This window comes from Melanostigma gelatinosum (genome assembly GCF_949748355.1).
Source record: "Melanostigma gelatinosum genome assembly, chromosome: 2".
NCBI lineage: Eukaryota > Metazoa > Chordata > Actinopteri > Perciformes > Zoarcidae > Melanostigma > Melanostigma gelatinosum.
Genome location: NC_136635.1, coordinates 7,709,207 through 7,728,980, shown reverse-complemented (window position 1 = coordinate 7,728,980; position 19,774 = coordinate 7,709,207). Strand labels below are relative to the sequence as shown.

Below are 19,774 nucleotides of genomic sequence, written 5' to 3'. Positions count from 1 at the left end.
ATTCTTTGAAATATGTTTCCCTCCAAAATTTTGCTGTTGAGGCATTCAAGGAGGGTCTCAAGTGGCAATCAAGGGATTGTCTAAGAGTCAATTCATCCTAGCACTCATGTACAAGGCTCTCTGAAACGCTCAGGGAATTAAGACAACTGCTATGTCCATTCACACAGCATCTGTAATCTTAATTACAGATTATCAATAATTTATAAATTAAAAAATTGTTCAAATGTACTCAGTTGCCATTATCTTCTATTTCCATCGCACATGTGGTTAACTATATGCACCAATACTGCTTTTATCGTGGTTGGCAAACACCACATGTACGGAACGCGGCCCTCCTGTAGGTTGTAGTAGGCGTAAGCGCGATATATGGAATGCGGCCGCAGCCTGTCTGGTTCCTGTCTCCGTCACATGTCGGGGCTTCCTATCGGACACAGCACTTTACGAGCTGTCTTAGCAAACTTTGAAACAAAGTTACTCTACATAGCTAGACTGTCTGAAATATAAAAGAGTACGCGCCCCATTAGCAGGGAGTGGACAAAATGCCTGCGGTTTCTAAAGGCGATGGGATGCGTGGCCTGGCCGTGTTCATCTCTGACATCAGGAACTGTAAGTTTTGTTTATCACCTTCACAGACCGTCTCTTGGTCAGGCTCGTGACAAGCTAGCTGGTGCAATGTTGACAAGCTACGCGACCGGCGGTTTCCAGAACGCGTCAGAAAAGCGTGTCCCTTTGCCCGTTAGCCGCGATGGCACCTTTAATTTATCAAAGTGGGGTTAGACGACCACTCAGCTGGGCTTGCCCTACACGAGCTAACCAACGTTAGCCGCTAGCTTCCAGTTGCTAACGTCACGTCGAAGGGCGTGGACGGCACGGCTAACCGGAGATAATGTCTAAACGGCCGTTTGTATTTTGGAAGTGAGCGTTTCAAGTCTGTAGTTTACAAACAGGTTCCTGCGAAAAACCGCTCATACAATTCACATATTCTGTTGTTTTTAAACTGACAGTTTAGTCCTTGTGAGGACTATTTCAGGTGGCGTTAGCGTCAAGAGGACGTGCACATGTTTTAATGATTAGCAGCTGTGGTGTGTTTGACGTGGTTTTTTGCCCCAGTTGTTTTTATCCTAAAGTGGGCCTAAAACCCGCCCAGCACGCGCTTAAACGGTCTCACTGGGTTTAAGCGTCCAGGCCGGAGACCTCCAGAGGAACTAGCTCTCAGTTTAAAGTCACATACAAATATTACACATTCAAGAGTATTTTAGAGGGCGGAAATGTTGCCAAATACGTTGCTCAACATTTCCCTTCTCACAAAGTGTTTATCAAGCATTATAGAAGTATTCACAGACTCGTGCTGCTCAGAGTACCACATGTATCCAAGCACATTGCACTCTGATATTATCACAAGTTAGTTTAAACGTCCCATAATCATGATTTATAATCTTGTTATTAGGGGGAAAAAACGTAAACACAGTTGTTCCAAATATAACTTGAAATTATATGGCTTTATAACAGCGATAATACTATTACTACTAATTTAGGGACAATGCAAAAAGTCATCATCTGATACGACACTGATCTATGGTTCAGCTCGACAAAAAGAAGCAAAGCAGGGAAAACAAGGAAGAAGTATTGTATTCAAATGGGTGATCGCAGCACTACATAACATAACAAATGTCTTCATCTGTTTGCAGGTAAAAGTAAAGAGGCAGAGGTTAAGAGGATAAACAAAGAACTGGCCAATATCCGTTCCAAATTTAAAGGTAGGTGAACAATTCTGACAAAACAAGCTAAACTACAGTGTATGGCATGTTATGGTCACTGGTTCTCCTTCTAGCCAAAGACTGATTTGTAGTACCTGGTGTGTTTTTTGTTGTGTTTAATTGGAATAAAACTGTTGCTTTGCATGATGCAAGAGCGGACACGAAGCAACTGGCATTTAACAAATAAGACGTCCTCGTCCCGTAGCCGTCATTTTAACGAGACATCAACTAAATATGACGCGTGTCACAGCTGCATCAGCTGTCCCATTGTTTCGTTATAACACTGTATTCTATGATCTCTGTCAGATGAGCATAACAGTGTTCATGACAACTTATATATTTCCTTTTAATTCAGTTCAGAATGTGACAAGAACATTGCACTCCTGTCTATACGTCAACGTGAAACACAACAAATTAGTGCTAATTGCAAAAGATTGTTTTTTAAATAGTAATTTGTCATTAGCAGCTGTTTGCACTAAACATCATGTAACTATTATAGCAGTTGAATTGGATTCAGCCTTCATTCCAGATAAAGAAGTATTAAGTATTATCAAGGTGAAATGTCTGTTAGAACAGAGCCTTCCGAGGTGAAATGGTGAAGGCCAAAAAGTTTGATCGTGCATCTGAACGTCTGAATATCTACAAGTTATGAATTCAAAAGGAAATTACATTTGAGTCCTGCCGCGGTTTGAGACTATCCCAGCTGTGTGTCAAGCCTCTTTAATATGTCACGGGTGCCGGGAAGACTTCCGGCGTATCCTCGCTTAAAGCTCCTCGAACAAGCCTCCTCGCTCTCTGAGATGCATGTTAGGAATCGGGCCGTTCGTCAAGGCTGAGCGCTGAGCTCGATCCTCCGGACCTCACACCGTGTCTCTGCTTCGCCCCTTTTCAGTTGCTTCATAGTTGTTGTTTTTTAATGGCTGTCGCTGTGTCTGCACTTTTAAAAGTTCCCACACCTCACCGTCTGTCTGCCTTCACAGTGTGTTGGTGGTGTTCCTCATGCCACCTGTTCCACGCTGCCTATAATTAGTTTGCTCCGGAATGAAGCTGCCTCATCTGCCTCACAGTGCCCACTCATTCTGGCCTGTGCACATTCTAGCATATTCCCTATGTGATCCCCTCTCCCCCCCAGTATTATGCCCAGGTTTGACCCAGTATCATTAGCAGTGATTGTTCTACCTATGTGCTCTTTAAAAGTCCAAAAGGCCAAACCAAATCCAGCACTGGAGCCTCTGTAATGCATTTGCACTTGGGCTGAAGAGTTTAAAGTGTTGCATGGGGTCTGATATCAGTATGACGAGCAACACTACTGTAGTCTCTGAATACATGCGTCCTGTGTGTAGAAATACTGCAGTTCACTGTGTCACACTTCACATTGATTGTTTGACACTTCCTCTGAACAGAAACTGTCTGTCCTGCAGTGAGTTTAGCTCTGTTAGCTGTTAGCTCTGTTAGCCAAACACTAGCCGTGAGCTAGCTGCTAACAGCTAGCTAGTTCTCCTCCAATCAACATGAGAAGACGCGCTCTGTTGTAGTCAGTGCTAAGATTTAGTTATACATACATATATGGATGCACCGTGTCAGACCAAGTACAAGTACTTACTTTTGGGTACTTTCTAATACACATTTCCATCAGCTGTTCCTCACTTTCTGACTGTAACAAATGAAATATACAGCATAATGCTGTTTTTTTAAAGTTCACCTTCGTGTTGTGCTGATACAAACAGCATAGTTTGCAGTAGGGATGTTAATAATGAACCGGTTAACAGATATTTTGACTTATTAATACAATTGAAAGAAAAATTTAAAAAGCTAGGTTAAATTCAGAGGAGCACTTAAAGGAGAACAGGTGGTTCACCTTAATGGTCAGTCCACCTTAAGTGAGCCTGGGCTTAAGTTGTCGCTAGCTTCGGGGCTAACCCCCTTCACTTTGATCAGCCGGTGGCAAGCAAGACACGGGAACCTGCCCGGACTCCTCAATAGCAAGAAAACATTAGGCGTACCACTCTTGCCAATTACCAATCGTAGATCATGGATGGATTGATTCAAATTGATTATTTGACCATACAAATTATTTAAAAGTTTCTTCTTTTCTTCCATTACTCACTGGTTTGTGTAAAAAGACTGAATCTACTGACTTCAATGTCAGACCATTGAAATCCCTGTGTTTTTAACTTCATGTAGACATTCGTGTGTGTGTGTGTGTGTAGGAGACAAGGCTCTAGACGGCTACAGTAAAAAGAAGTATGTCTGCAAGCTGCTCTTTATCTTTCTTCTGGGCCATGACATCGACTTCGGACACATGGAGGCTGTCAACCTCCTCAGCTCCAACAAGTACACGGAGAAACAAATTGTAAGTTTGTCCTCGCGTTCATCCGGTGCCTGAAGTTGTCACGCAAATATGTTTGTGTGACGGGGCGGGGGACTAAGGGGCATACAAATAACCTGACGTGTATTGTTTCTCCTGTGTATGGTGGAACTGCGCTTCAAATCCATTTCCTGCTTTTCTAGGGTTACCTGTTCATCTCGGTGCTGGTGAACTCGAACAGCGACCTGATCCGTCTCATCAACAACGGCCTCAAGAACGACCTGAACAGCCGCAACCCGACCTTCATGAACCTGGCCCTGCACTGCATCGCTAATGTGGGCAGCAGAGAAATGGCCGAGGCGTTTGCTTCTCAAATCCCCAGCATCTTGGTGGCAGGGTTTGTACATGAACGTTAATGCATCAATGTTTCAGCTGATGTGACGTCTCTGAGAAAACACAAAGTTGGGACTGTTGGTCATAAAAAACAACAACAACAACAACATCAACACAGGCTTGTGTGCACCGTCCATGCGAGGTGTAAAATTCTGCATTCATTGATGTGCTCATCATTGCACATTTTGATAATATAATATGAACTGAAATGTTAAATTGCTCTTTCATTCACGCCGTTTTTTACCGCTTTGCCTTGCTAGCTCTTTTCTTCCCCACGGGGAAGTGAAGCAGTCATGTCCATCTATGCCCTCTTCAAAGACAGTAATCTGACCTTGCAGAATACAGGAGTGGGTGGTTTGTGTTATTGTGTGACTTTGGTGTTTTAAAGGGTTCAGATTCACCACGGTCAACTGTAGACGGTCATTAATACACTAACTATGGATAAGTACCTCTTCCAAACCCACTTTCAAAAAATCCAAACCATCACTTTAAGTTATAATCCGTAAGATTTCCATTATTTCAGACCAAACTTGTGTTTATTATCAGCATTTCTTCTGCAATAGCTATCCCACTGTATTTACATTGTGTCATTGCCTCTTATGTAGCGATTTTCATTTAAATCATGATCATTTGAATATCAATTACTCACCCTGTGTTATTTGGAGTTCTTTTATGAAACTTAGTTTTTCTCACACGCTGAATGGGGAAAGAGCGGAGAAAAGTCTTGATAAATTGCAGTAAATGGGGGCCGTGTTTAACAACAGCATGCCTATATCAACTTAATCTCTCACACAACTCGTCCAGAATAATCCAAGTCTCCTTTATCCGGCTCTATGCTCGCTATTTAAAACACTTTAGACTCGTCCGGACTGTGGATGAGATTAAGATTACAGGACTGAAATCTTAAGGATTATAATTTTGAGTTTCAAAGTTTTGACCTTGACCATTCGTGATGGATTAGGATGAATCAAGTCGTGTTGTGCTTGGCTCCGTCAGGGACACAATGGACAGTGTGAAGCAGAGTGCGGCACTGTGTCTGCTGCGGCTCAACAGGACGTGCCCTGACCTGGTCCCCATGGGTGAATGGACAGCACGAGTGGTCCATCTGCTCAATGATCAGCACCTGGTAAGACTATATATATATTATACAATACATACCGACTCTAAGCGGGTTTTGAGTGTGTAGGTGTGTGGCGGTACACAGAGGTCACAGTTGCGTTAGTCCTGCTGATCAGAACATCGAGGGGATCCCATTGACATGCAGCTGCATGCTGGACAGTGGTGGTTTGGCACGAATGCATGAGCAGTGTTCATTCTAGGGATGTGACAAAATAGTTTACTCAAAGCAGACTGTATGCATACTAAATATGTTTTCTGGGTGTGTTGTGGATGCACACTATTGTCCCACAATGAAATGTACAAAGGAAGTAGAGTCGCTCACAGCTGGAAAAACGTTGCACGCACTATCATTTCCTGTTAGTATAAAATTCGAGTGTACTAGCTGCTAAAGCAGTCTGTGATTGATGTGTGAGGTGTGTCTGTCTGTTGTCAGGGAGTGGTGACATCAGCCACCAGCCTCATTACCACTCTAGCCCAGAAGAGTCCCGAGGACTTCAAAACATCCATCGCACTGGCGGTGGCCCGGCTCAGTAGGGTGGGTGTCTCTCTGTAACTTCACATAATAATCTTCATCTCACTGAGGTCAGCGATGCGCTGATGTGTTGTGTTGTTCTTGCTGGACCAGATCGTGACTTCGGCGTCCATCGACCTACAGGACTACACGTACTACTTTGTTGCAGCGCCGTGGCTGTCCGTCAAACTCCTGCGCCTGCTGCAGTGCTACACTCCACCCGGTATGGTACAGTGTGTGTGTGATTAGAGTTTCAGAAATCCTCCAATAGAGACTAATAATGTTCATCCTGAGCTTACAATTCTTGGCATAATTCAACATTTTGGAAAATGTATTTTAATATGTATATTTTTTGTTCTGAGAGTGAAATGACAAGCTCTATATCAATCTCATGCAATACGTTCAGAGCAGGAACATAGAATGTGTATAGCCTAGCTTAGCATAAAGGCCGTAGGCGGGGGAACAGCCGCTCTGGCTGCTCTGTCCAAAATGAAAAACACACAGACCTTCACATCTAAAGGGCAACTCATTGTCACTCATTGTCACAATGACCCGTGGTGGTATCTGTATTATTCATCCGTTCGTCTCCTTTTTCCGCAATGCTGATTTTGGAATGCTTTTCACCTCTTACTGCTGGACAGAAGTACTCTGTGGATGGATAAGATAAATCCACCCCAAATCACAAAAGCGTCTTCTTTTTTTCTTTTTTTTTTACATTTCTGTTCATGCACAGGTTGAATAATAAACAAAATACATTTTATAAGTAAGGCTGTGTTAAAAAGCATCTTTTCCACTGTATGTCCCACTACCTCCTACCCATAAAACAAGAGTCATCATTTCATCTTTAAGCATACAGTACAGTTGCAGGAGGTGATTTTTGACACCAGATGGCACCAGAGTCGAAACAGTCAAATGGAAAAAACAACTAATGCTGTGAGCTTTGAGATAATATATCAGTTCATCTAATTATCTTGAATAATGAGGTGATAAAAACATCGCCTGAGTTTAGTGAGACATCCAGCAGAAAACCAGCAACGTGGGCATTTGTCTCTCTTTGTAATGTGACATTACATAGTGATTCCATTCATTGTTATTTCATAAAAAATTACGCCCTCATACTAAGAGTTTGTGGACGTTATTATGTGGTGAGACTGAGTCAAAGCTATGAGGTGTTCAGAACATAATCTTTGTCGCTGCAGAGGATGCGGCGCTGCGAAGTCGTCTGACGGAGTGTCTGGAGACTATCCTCAACAAAGCCCAGGAGCCCCCCAAGTCCAAGAAGGTCCAGCACTCCAACGCAAAGAACGCCGTTCTGTTCGAGGCCATCGCCCTCATCATCCACTACGACAGGTTGGCCACCTCCACCGGGTCACTAGATAGGCTTTAAGCTAACCGTATTTGCCTCCCGACATGTTGCATTGTGTGTTAGTTTTCAGTCCGTCTGTCGACGCCGGACTGTAACACTGCATTAAAAACACTAAGCTTTATGAACCGCTCATCTAGGTCACAAGGCAAACCCAGCCATCATTAGTTCACATTCTAGTGTATTTCTTTTGGAAGTTGAAATGTGTGTTGGCATTCGGACCCTGCAGCTAGTCGTTGTATCTCGTCCGTTGCAGCGAGCCCACCCTGTTGGTACGAGCCTGCAACCAGCTGGGCCAGTTTCTGCAGCACAGGGAAACCAACCTCCGTTACTTGGCTTTGGAGAGCATGTGCACGCTGGCCAGCTCCGAGTTCTCTCACGAGGCAGTGAAGACTCACATAGACACTGTGATCAACGCTCTGAAGGTGAGTCAGGCGAAGGTGTGCCTTTTGACAAGCTCCGGTAGGGTAATGTGGAAATGATGAAACCTGGTGTGTGGTTGTTGTTTTTAATCCATCTGATCAGTGGGGACCTATGGAGTCTTGAAAGTGCCCCTAAAATTGTTATGCACTTTTTCAGTGGTTATTTATGATCACTTAATTGATAGTTTCCTCTAAAGACAACTTATCGAGTGGGGTTTTTGCTCTATGAAGGATTCATAAAACCTTTTAGTGTTATTATTTCGCCCTTAAACAGGAAGTTGTTTTAACAATCTGCTCCATTCCTCCCTCGGCTAGCAGGAAGGTGCGAGGTCCCGTTCATTCTTTAATGAGGTTAAGGCTCATTGTAGCTGATAATAATAGTGATAATAATAAATATCATATACCGTGGAATAATGACATTTTCTGAGATAGTTATACTGTGAAAGTCTTAAACATTACAACCCTAGAAGTTAAATCATGCAAATTATTTTCCCAGATCGCTCTGCCATAACGGTTTCACGTAAAATGAGTCATTGCTTATAAAGTTGTTGGTCAATTTATCGTAATTTGATGATTCAACATAATCCACACTGGTTGTCTGTGACACTAATGAACCGAGACGTCGCTCAGGCTCCGCTTTATAAACGTTTCCAGGCTTTCTCTTGAACCTTCTGACCAAGCGGATGAATTCAATCTCCACGGGACATACATACACCTTCTTTACACAGATGTATCATTGGTGCTGTGGATGTATTACTCAGCAGAACTGTGTGTGCGTCCACCACCAGCTCTTCTGGTTCTAAGTACTTCTGAACGATCAAAAGATTCTGTTCATTTCAGTCTTGGAGTGCTTAAAGGCGTAATTTACCCCAATTTGCAACAGCCTGCATTTAATTCAGCAATTCGGTCAAATCGATCGGCTGCAGTGGGATTTAAGTAGCTCCAGCTGATCGGAGACATTTGTCATGCATTCTGTTGGTGTTTGTTTTCCTCACAGACGGAGCGAGACGTGAGCGTCCGCCAGCGGGCCGTGGATCTGCTCTATGCCATGTGCGACCGCAGCAACTCCAAGCAGATCGTGGTGGAGATGCTGAGCTACCTGGAGAACGCCGACTACTCGATCAGAGAAGAGATAGTGGGTCACCAGCGCAGGCCTGTTCACCATTCCCCCCCCCCCTTCTGTGTGCGGCTCCCACCCTCAGCCGGTTGCTTTTTCTCCCTCAGGTGCTCAAGGTGGCGATCCTGGCGGAGAAGTACGCCGTGGACTACACCTGGTACGTGGATACCATTCTCAACCTCATCCGCATGGCCGGCGACTACGTCAGCGAGGAGGTGTGGTACCGCGTCATCCAGATCGTCATAAACCGAGACGACGTCCAGGGCTACGCGGCCAAGACTGTCTTTGAGGTGAAGATTTATCGAAGTCAAGCTGGGATGCATCTTTGTCTTAATGCACTGTGAACTACATTGATTTTGTGATGACTACGGTCAAGTTTTACCGGTGGCAATCAAAAGAGACCCTTTAGCCCAATAACACTAAGAAATCCTCAAGGAGCCTTCACATTGGGAAACCAGTGAGGGATTGTATCCTTGTTGCTGGACTATGTGAGGTCCGCATGGACATGGTTGGCTGGCTGGTTACCACCTGTTCCATTGTAACAGCATACTTGCAGTAGGTAGCAGTGTACATTCCTAATGTCATCATGCTTTGTGAACCCTCGTAGGCGCTGCAGGCTCCCTCCTGCCACGAGAACCTGGTCAAGGTGGGGGGTTACATCCTGGGAGAGTTTGGCAACCTTATTGCCGGTGACTCGCGCTCCAGGTAAACAGCATCGACATACAGGACATACAGGACAGAGCAATCCACGCTTTTGAAAATCTAATTTCAATATATACGGTTCTCACAATCTACAAAGAAAAAACAAGTTTTGAGTATTTCTTTTTTTGGTTCTCAAAGCATTTAGCAATTCCACATCAATGTCTCTTGTTCCACTTAGTTTTGGACCTATTGTTTTCATAAGTATTTTTATGAAGCCAAACTATCTGCATGGCTAAATACAACCAGCCTTATGTTAGAAAATATGTGTTTGATGTGTTTGGGTGAACCAAAACTTTAAAGAAATGCTACTGACACCAATATGCTGTCTTACAACTAAACATGGTGCCGTGTTGACCACAGGAAACAAGTCGAATATTGTATACAAAAGCAATATTGACTTCATTTTGTTACCGGAGCTGAATGTGAACGTCCGGAGGTTTCACCGCTTCGTGTCGTCTTCTCCTTCAGCCCGCTGGTCCAGTTCGACCTCCTCCACTCCAAGTTCCACCTGTGCTCTGTGCCAACTCGGGCGCTGCTGCTGTCGGCCTACATCAAGTTCATCAACTTGTTCCCTGAAGTGAAGGCCACGATCCAAGAGGTCCTGCGCTCAGACAGCCAGCTCCGCAACGCCGACGTGGAGCTTCAGCAGAGAGCCATCGAGTACCTGAGGCTCAGCTGCATCGCCAGCACCGACATACTGGTTAGCGAGTTATTAATGAAATACCGATCACGCTTAACCGTCTCACACACACTCAAGCTTTCACGGACATTCATTTGGTTTTGCTTCTGCTACTTCAGTCACTTGGTTGTTCTGTGTTACTCTTCCTGTGCCAGCGATGTGAGCCATTATTCCATGACTTTCTCTGTCAGGTTCACTTTTGGAGATAGAAATACTCTTCAGCTTCCCGACATACTATACTCACATTAACTCACACACACTTTACGGTAACCTGCTACATAATAACTCTGCCGTCTGAAATCAATACAAAGATTGTAAAACTAAAACCTTCAGGAGAAACTGCAGAGACGCTACATCACTCAGTAAAAGCCAATGCATTTAATGAGTGAGGACAAGATCTGTCATGTGCGGTTTAAATACGATCAGCGGATTACAATGGTTGAGTGAGCCATCACGTCGTGCAATTGCTTTCGCAGGAATTAGTAGTTAGTAGTTAATTACAGCAGCATGTTGCTCTGGCTCATCTATTTTCTGTGAAGTCGAGACACAAACACACAATCAGTCACAGTAAAGTTAAGATTGTGATTAAAATGCAGGTCAAAGTCTCTGCAAGTCAGGACAGTTTGATAACCGCCAGCAGGGACACATTTAGCCGAGTCTGCATGAGTCTCATCCTGTTTGCTAAGGGGGCTCCGATTGGGATTTTATGGGCCGATCGCTGGAACCAGCCTCAGCTGGTCTCGATCACAGGGGTCTACTTGCAGCCTCCTATTTATTGTGTAGCATTATTCATTTATTTTTACCAACATTGTATATCATGTATTCAGTAGTTTCTTTATATTTACCTGGCAGTCCTTTGCAAATGCCCAAAAAGCGTAGCTATGCTCCGACCCGAGGTGTCTGAAAACCCGCAAAAGCCCTCAAGGACATTTGAGTCATTCTTGCGTCTCCCCCTCCTCCCGCATGCTTTTCCTCCCTCTGAGTGCAGCCATTTGGAACAGCCATAAACATTTTGTTGCCCTCAGACGTGGTCATGTGACACGTTGCTTGGAGCATCAACGGTGTAGTAAAAAAACATTAGCACCCTGCCTATCTCTACTGCGGGATGCACTATGATGTACTACTTTTTTTTTTTTACCACTATTTGTATCATGTTGCGTGCCATATGATTTAATGCTATTTCTCTAGACCTGTGAATCACCATTGCTATTTGCTGTTTGTATTGCACAGGTTTAAGGCGTTACAGTATTCTCTCTCTCGCTCTCTCTCTACAGGCCACGGTCTTAGAAGAGATGCCTCCGTTCCCAGAGAGAGAGTCGTCGATCCTGGCGAAGCTGAAGCGGAAGAAGGGCCCGGGCAACGTGCCCGACATCGACGACGCCCGGTGGAATGTCAACGGCAACGGCGAGCAGAGCGAGAATGCTGAAGGCACCAACAAGGTAAACCCCGCAGTGGGGCTGTAGAAGTAGCTGTGAAGGAAATCTGGCCAGCAGAGCTTTTTACCAAAGATGTTTTTAATAGAAACCCCCACCCAGGAAAAAGGTTCACTCCTAACAAGTAAAGAAATGTCACCAGTTTCAATGTGTTCGACTGGTAGCATTCATCCCTAAAACAAGCCTGCATCACACCAACGATATTCTTAAAGTCATGTGCTTTTATCATTTCCTTGTTCTTCACCTTTACTTGTCTTCTCTCCTTCCTTCCCCCCTCTGTCCTTGTTCTCCTCTTTCTCGTTCCTTTTCTCTTCTTTTCTTTCTCCATCAGTTCTCTCCTTCACTGATGGCAGACCTTCTCCCTACCAACAGACCCCGCCCTGCTTCCTCTAGTCCCACCATGCTCTCTGCTGGGACCATGGTACACCGATAGCTAGGAAAGACACACCGTATGATCAGTTACATAATTATTCATTGTCACTGGAGTGGCAGGCAGCCGCTTTTGTCTCTCATATATCCCACATTATATTAGTCATGTTCCTTCCCCTTACTTTGTTCTTGTTGTTTGGGTTTTGTTTGCTTGCAATTATAAGGTTTTGACAAATCTTATTTTACTTTCTCTGAAATCCCCACATGCTACACGGCATTAAAGTCAAACGTAAATTCAATGTTGAGCCTACAGAGGGCTGAAGTCACAGGACGACCAAAGGGTTTTGATATTCTTCTATCCATCACCAACACACCTTCTCATCTCCATAACGTGGGACCAACGAACACAACGCATGAGTGTGCTCTGTGCTGGCTCTGCCGATCAGAGAAACGATACACTTGTGTTCCGACGTTGATGGGCTTTGTGTGTAGCTTCTGTATGTTAAAGTGGATATTTCTTGATGTTCCTCTTCCAGGGTTCCGCCCACCCCTTCACAGACCTGCTGAATCTAAACTCCAGCCCTTCAGCAGGAGCCAGCCTGCTGGTGGATGTGTTGTCCGACAGCTCCACCCCTGCATCCGCAGACGTGTCTGAGGAGAACTTTTCCAGGTGGGACCGAACTGTGAGCTCAGTTGATGAAATCAGCAGAAAGCGCGGTTTCACGTACTGTAGAGTAATCCACATTCCATTAAGTATTACTGGGACAGTTGGATGACACACAAGAGACACGTAAAACAAAAAGAGAGGTCAAAATCCAAACCGCAGAGGTATCCTGACTTTTAATCAAAACGCTGAAAACACGGGATCTTGCGTTCCCAAAATGGAACTGGATTGTGTCTTTTTATTATGTTTTAGGGGTTTTACGTACGTCTGATGTCTCAGGAACGTCCGGAGGGAATTCCTTCCAATTTGGCACAAACGTCCACGTTCATCAAGGATGAACTGATTATAATTTGGTTGTCAAAACACGTTTTTGGCTTCGAGAATCCATACGCTAAGCATGACAATTTCACACAAAGGTCTTAATAGGATAAAGTGATTAAGTAATTACATTTTGGACTGACATGGATGTAAACTGCAACCTGATTGGTCGGCGGAGGCGTACAATCACAAGGTGGTGTTAGGGATGCTCGACTTGCTCTACCTTGGGGGCCAGTTAAAATACAACTATCAGGGGTCTGGTCGATCCTTTTGTGTTGTTGTTTTTTTGAATGCACTCTGGCACCTTATTTACATCAGAGGTACAAAAAATAAATTGTCATTGTGAATCAATTAATTTTCATAGTGTATTAGAAAATGATCTGCGGTCATCCTGGCACCCTACCTGACCCGCAGGCCATCAGTTAGGCATCACTGTATTAGACCCACCAAGTGTGTGTACGCTACGTTTAGTATATTTTCTCTACTTTACCTTCCCGCCGGAGAACTGAAGCTGTTATATGTGCTCTCTTATCTGCTTATTTCCAGCATAGACAGAAACAACTTCAGTCCCCCATCAGAAAGGGCTGTCTGACCTCAGAGTAAAGAGGTGGAAATATTCTAAATATACACTTATGCTGATTTTATTCAAGGTGGGCCTTTCTTATAGGTGTTTTAAACCGGTTTTGCTGCCCTCATCCTCAGCAGTGCATTGCTTTGCTCTTGTGCTGGTCCTCTTGTTTCCCCAGACCAAGCCAACTTCTCCTGTGGGGTAAAACCACGGCAAGTTCTCAAGAGTTCTTTGTTGTAACTTTGTAATTGTGTGCTTGTGAATTCCAGGTTCGTTTGTAAGAACAACGGTGTTATCTTTGAGAACCAGCTGTTGCAGATTGGACTGAAGTCCGAGTACAGGCAGAACCTGGGTGAGCAGCTTTACTATAGTATTCGTCTCCAATGTGTTCGAGTTCTGCATCTTTTGCTTTTGTGAAATCTCATCACACCGCATCAGTTTTTAAAGATGCTTCTGACCGGCTAGCATTATTTATATCACTTTAAATGTTGTGGTCAGATGTTGCTACTGAAAGAATGAACTCAAACATAGTTTCCCTGCTGTCGTCTCACAGGTCGCATGTATGTGTTCTTCGGCAACAAGACCTCCACCCAGTTCCTCAGCTTCTCCTCCTCGGTCACCAGTAGCGACACCCTCAAGACTCATATCCTGACCACTGCTTGGTAGCTTCTTGTCACAGACTTGACTGTCCCTGTTCCGCCCACAGGAAAGCCCTGCGGTTTACTTAAAACTCAATCAACAACCAGATGTATGCTAGTGTCCTTTATGTATCTGTAGAGTCCTTGACCCGTCGTCTCCACAGCTGAATGTCCACACCAAGCCGGTCGACCCCACGGTAGAAGGCGGAGCTCAGCTCCAGCAGATCCTCAACATCGAGTGTTTGTCAGATTTCACAGATGCACCGGCCCTCGACATCCAGTTCAGGTCGGTGTCTGGATGCGTACTTTATTCTTCACGTCTTTTAGTTTAGTTCCACGTGCTAATTTCTCTCTCTCTCTCTCTCTCTCTCTCGCTCTCTCCTCGCTCTCTCGCTCTCTCGCTCTCTCGCGCTGTGTGTGTGTGTGTGTGTGTGTGTGTGTGTGTGTGTGTGTGTGTGTGTGTGTGTGTGTGTGTGTGTGTGTGTGTGTGTGTGTGTGTGTGTGTGTGTGTGTGTGTGTGTGTGTGTGTGTGTGTGTGTGTGTGTGTGTGTGTGTGTGTGTGTGTGTGTGTGTGTGTGTGTGTGTGTGTGTGTGAACAGATACGGCGGAGCTCTTCAGAACATTGCAGTGAAACTCCCAGTGATGCTGAACAAGTTTTTTCAGCCCACGGAGATGGCGTCCCAAGACTTCTTCCAGCGCTGGAAACAGCTCGGAGTGTAAGGCTCACTTTACATGATCAACACACCACTGTGTCCTGGTTCCTATCATCTGTCCCTGTCAGGAAACAAAAGGCAGATCTCTTTAATTAATCAATATCATTGGATCGACAGTGATCTGAAAGTATAAAAGAAGCAACGTCTTGAGTGGACGGGGAGTTATTGTAGTTCAACAAGGCAGACAGTGTGCTACGTCTTCACTAGGGAAATAATCTCTGAAACACAGCAGTGTGAAGTGCTTTGGACTGCTCGTGGCATTTAGGTCATGTATAAATGTTAAACTATTGACAGAACGAGGTTCAAACAGGTCATTTATATTGTAAGCAGGCTATCAATATAGTAACATGTCCTGTTGCTGTCCTGCTGGAGATAAGTGAGTCTCTTCTTTCTCTCCTCTGTGTCCTCAGTCCTCAGCAAGAGGTTCAGACGATCTTCAAAGCCAAGCACCCAATGGACACAGATGTCACCAACGCCAAGGTAAGAACACTGACTTCTTTAAGGGTAACTGCTCAGCATCAGCCATTCACTGAGATTTGATGGTTCATAATGCTCAATTTATAGCAGCTTTTCTCAAAAACGGCGAAGCTGTTTTGGACAGTTTGTTTTGTTGTTATTTTGCACGACACTACTATAGTTTTTTTAAACAAAGTGTGGCGTTTAAGTAACTCACAGATGGTCTTGAATCTATTTAGTTCCCATAAGAGAAACCTGTACCAATAGAATGAATGCTATAGTTTTATATAATTCACTAACTCGTCAACATGAACGGATTGTGACAGTCCCTTTAATAGTTGGTGGGCGATGGTCTTCGCCAGCCACGGTGAAGGCGGTTTCCTGTGGGTTCATAAAGTTGCGACAACACAGGTCTTTTTCCGTCTGAATCCCTGATAACTCGCTTGTTCTGGACCTTTAAACCATATCAGCAGATAGGGGTTTCCTCCGTTAAAATGAAACCTCTCAGTATTTTAGCCCTTTTAGGATTTCTCAGTCATGTTGGCTTAAAAGAAACAGAACGAGTGTATCTTGAGTGAAGATTGTTTCGTCACCGGCTGTTTCCTGGGTCAAGAAGGAACTGTCCGGCAGCGGACGTGGATGAGGAAGTGAAAACTGTATGTGCACTAAAAGTACAAATTCAGCATTCAGTCGCCAACTTTAAGACTTAAATTGGTGAAGTTGAGGTATTGAAATGACTGTGGTGCATTGAGACTTGGTCTATGATTTCCTAAAACCAGATTATTCCCCTCATCAATCTGCGGTTTTGTCTATATACAATCATGATGTTTGTTTAATTTGTCTTCTGTAACTTATCTCGCAGATCTTAGGTTTTGGTGTAGCTCTGCTGGATGGGGTGGATCCCAGTCCTGCCAACTTTGTCGGAGCCGGAGTCATTCACACGAAGAACACTCAGGTGGGCTGTCTGCTCAGACTGGAGCCCAACACACAAGCACTGGTAAAGAGACGCACACACACACAGACTCATCCTTGTATTGAACCTTCATATAGCTGTTGCAACCGTGTGTGTGTGTTTTTCCCGTTCAGATGTACCGTCTCACCCTCCGGACCAGCAGGGAGTCTGTGTCTCAGCGACTGTGTGATCTGCTCTCTGACCAGTTTTAGACTCGACACAGCTCCAGCATTTCTACGCCTTTTACTCTCCTAGTCTCTCTTTACATATAATTGATGTATTGTACAGTGTAAATTTTTTATTTTTTTTTATTTGACTAACTCCACATGTAAATGAAGTGAAATGTATTTTTCGCGCATAGCTTTACTAATATATCACTGCTTTGAACCTGCCTTCATGTACTCACACCGAGCACCTTAGCCGAGGGGGAAAAGGCTCTGGATGCTTCTCTGCAGTGTTCCGCAGCTCCACACTTCTGAACAGTTTATGAAATATTGTGTTTTACTGCTCGGGTGCTGCCTCTCTCATCCAAACCAAGAGTTGGTTTGGACGCATTAATGAGATTGAGTTCGTTGAAAATCTCCGTGGCATTGTAAGCTTACCAGTGATCTCAACAATGACATCCGTTGTTCCGGCTGCCTTCCAATGACACTTTTGTGTGTTTAAAAAAAAGAATGATGCACAGAAATGGGAAGCTTTCCTCGACTTCTCTGCCATTTTGCACTTGATAGTTAAAAAAGAAATTTATCACATAAGTGGAGCTGTGGAAGTCCTGGGAGGGGAAAATAATTTAGGGAGGAAAAGGTTCCTGGGATCCATTTTCTTAGTCTGCTCTAAATTGTTTTCTCTCCTGTGCTTGAAAAAAAGTTTTGGCCAAGATAATCTTCCAAAGTTCCTTAATTATTCCTGATTCAACAGGTGAAAGAAAAAGAAAAAAAACAAGTGTGTTTTTGTAATTCCTACTTTGGTCACATGGGGCAGAAGTGCACCACTTCCTCATGTTCTAAATATGACTAAAAGCATCGTTTTCCTCGAGGTGAGTTTTATTTTGCGTAAGTTGCGAACACACAGTAAATGTACCTATGTTTAGAGTGCATGGAGACATTAACACTCACCTGGAAGAAAACATGAATGCGTTTGGTGAAGACTGCCGACCGAAACTTTAAAATGATTACGGAAAACAATTTCAGATCAGACTTGGGGAATCGATCACCAGAATAATTAATTTTATTTCCTCACTTGCCTCTCGGGGCTTCCGTATTGACAGATTTAGATGAGGTCGTCTTTACTTCAGTGTCAGAATTCTCAAATATTTCACTCATTTTACGCGTCTGTCATCTCCGGAGAAGAAAGCTAAGCTTTGCATTGTGGTATTTTCTAGCAAAAAAAATCTCTTTGGATGCTACAATTTTTGATGGTGGCATTTTTTTTTAGCTACACTGTGCACGAAGTTTACACGTCAAATTCAGGCACTCTGATAAAACGGGAAATAAAATCAATATAGAACACTAGGTAGCACACGGATATGAATGTCTGATTCTGTTTCCAGAATATAGTAGTCTGATTTTCACGTATTTCACGTAGCATTCTCCTCCCTCTCCGCTATCTGCGCTTTCTATTTGTGAGGGCGACATCGCTGCATCCTGCGCTCAGTGCCGCCATAGACTACTGTGATCGGTGCAACGAAGTGCAAAAATATATATATATATATATATATATGTGTATATATGTATATGTATATGTATATATGTATATATGTATGTATATGTATATGTATGTATATGTATATGTATATATGTATATATGTATATATATATGTATGTATATATGTATATATGTATATATGTATATATGTATATATGTATATATGTATATATGTATGTATGTATATATGTATATATGTATATATGTATATATGTATATATGTATATATGTATATGTATATGTATATATATGTATATATATATGTATATATGTATATATATATGTGTATATATATATATGTATATATATATGTGTATATATATATATGTATATGTATATATATCCAGAAAGTCTTTGTGCGCGACGATTAGAAATGGTCATAAACCCAGTAAAACGCCAACTTGTCACTTTTATGCTGCTTTTTTTTTTTGTACGTATTAAACAAACAAGACATAGACAGGTTTGTGACATTTTTTGATTGGCTTGTGCTACACTAGCTTCATGCGTAGCTTAATGCTAAGCTAACCAACTCGTGGCTGTAGCTTCATATTCACTAGATGAGAGCGATATTGATCCTCTTATCTAACTATCGGCAAGAAAAGTGAATGTACCAAAATGTTAAACTATTCTTTAAAGAGCATTTGTTCAAAAGCATTTTGAAGAAAATTTGTAAGAAGAGACAGAATATGAGTCGGGGTACTTTAATCTGGACCCAAAGAAGCTTTGCTTGTCCAATCTAAAAAAATATATATTTTATTGTTCACCTCCACTTAAAAGCTGGACTCTTAACACAGAGCGGTGTTCAATTCGAGAACAAGATGATGCTAAACTATACTGTGGATAGTTGGGCCCTAAACCATGACATTAAGATGCTACATCCAGCACACACTCGGTGCTTACTATCAGTTACTGTACTACTTTAACTTTACAAATTGTCACAATGCTGATGTTTTTTGTGCCTTCTAACAAGTGTTTCGGTCTCTGTGCCAGATGGCTGGATATCTTGTTATTTCAATGTAATGTCATTTCAACATCCAAACAAATTAAAACTTATATTTCTTGCTTTTTAATGGAAAAAAAACATTAATTACACTATTATACATATTATACATTATACAATAAGTTCACTATGACAACTCACAAAATCCATTACAGTTGACCACCTGGATCTCTACCTTTCTGCTGGCCGGCTTACCGTGAGTACTACAAAGCACTCGGTTTAGTATAAAGAGTGCTGTTTTGCCTCCATCCCACATATTTGCACAGGTGACCTCTTTCATCTGTCTCACTGTAAAGCTGTAGAAAGACATCGTCACTTCAGTTTTATTCAGCGCTAAGAGCTCAACTTCATGCAGCTCCTCCAGTTATCTCACAATTTGACCTTGATGTAAAATACTCAATGTAGCAGCAGGTCTAGTTGTTGAACAACAGGAAAATCGTTGTTAAAATAATATTTAAGTTTATTTGTTTTCCACTGATGACCATGGCAAATAGGTGACAACCAGTGCAATACATAATGTGATTATAAAATAAATCTACTTTGATTTCTACTTCGTATTCTTCATCAGAATACGCCTGTCTACACTGT

At 43.0% G+C, this 19,774-nt stretch overlaps 1 protein-coding gene across 2 annotated transcripts; it reads left to right on the top strand.

Moving 5' to 3' along the window:
• Positions 1-419: 419 nt before the first annotated feature.
• LOC306786718 (AP-2 complex subunit alpha-2-like) lies at positions 420-18,168 on the top strand. 2 transcript variants are annotated; one of them, XM_079281563.1, is made up of 23 exons: positions 420-606; positions 1,689-1,757; positions 3,968-4,110; positions 4,269-4,462; positions 5,455-5,584; positions 6,011-6,112; positions 6,203-6,311; positions 7,288-7,438; positions 7,708-7,876; positions 8,871-9,008; positions 9,098-9,280; positions 9,598-9,695; positions 10,161-10,392; positions 11,646-11,810; positions 12,136-12,225; positions 12,710-12,843; positions 13,993-14,075; positions 14,277-14,367; positions 14,525-14,647; positions 14,961-15,077; positions 15,485-15,554; positions 16,393-16,527; positions 16,617-18,168. In XM_079281563.1, exons 1-23 carry the CDS (start codon positions 540-542, stop codon positions 16,692-16,694), a joined length of 2,871 nt encoding a protein of 956 aa, XP_079137689.1. In that variant the 5' UTR covers positions 420-539; the 3' UTR covers positions 16,695-18,168. The 2 variants fall into 2 exon arrangements, with proteins under 2 accessions (XP_079137689.1, XP_079137690.1); XM_079281564.1 differs by lacking the exon at positions 12,136-12,225.
• The last annotated feature ends 1,606 nt before the right edge of the window (positions 18,169-19,774 follow it).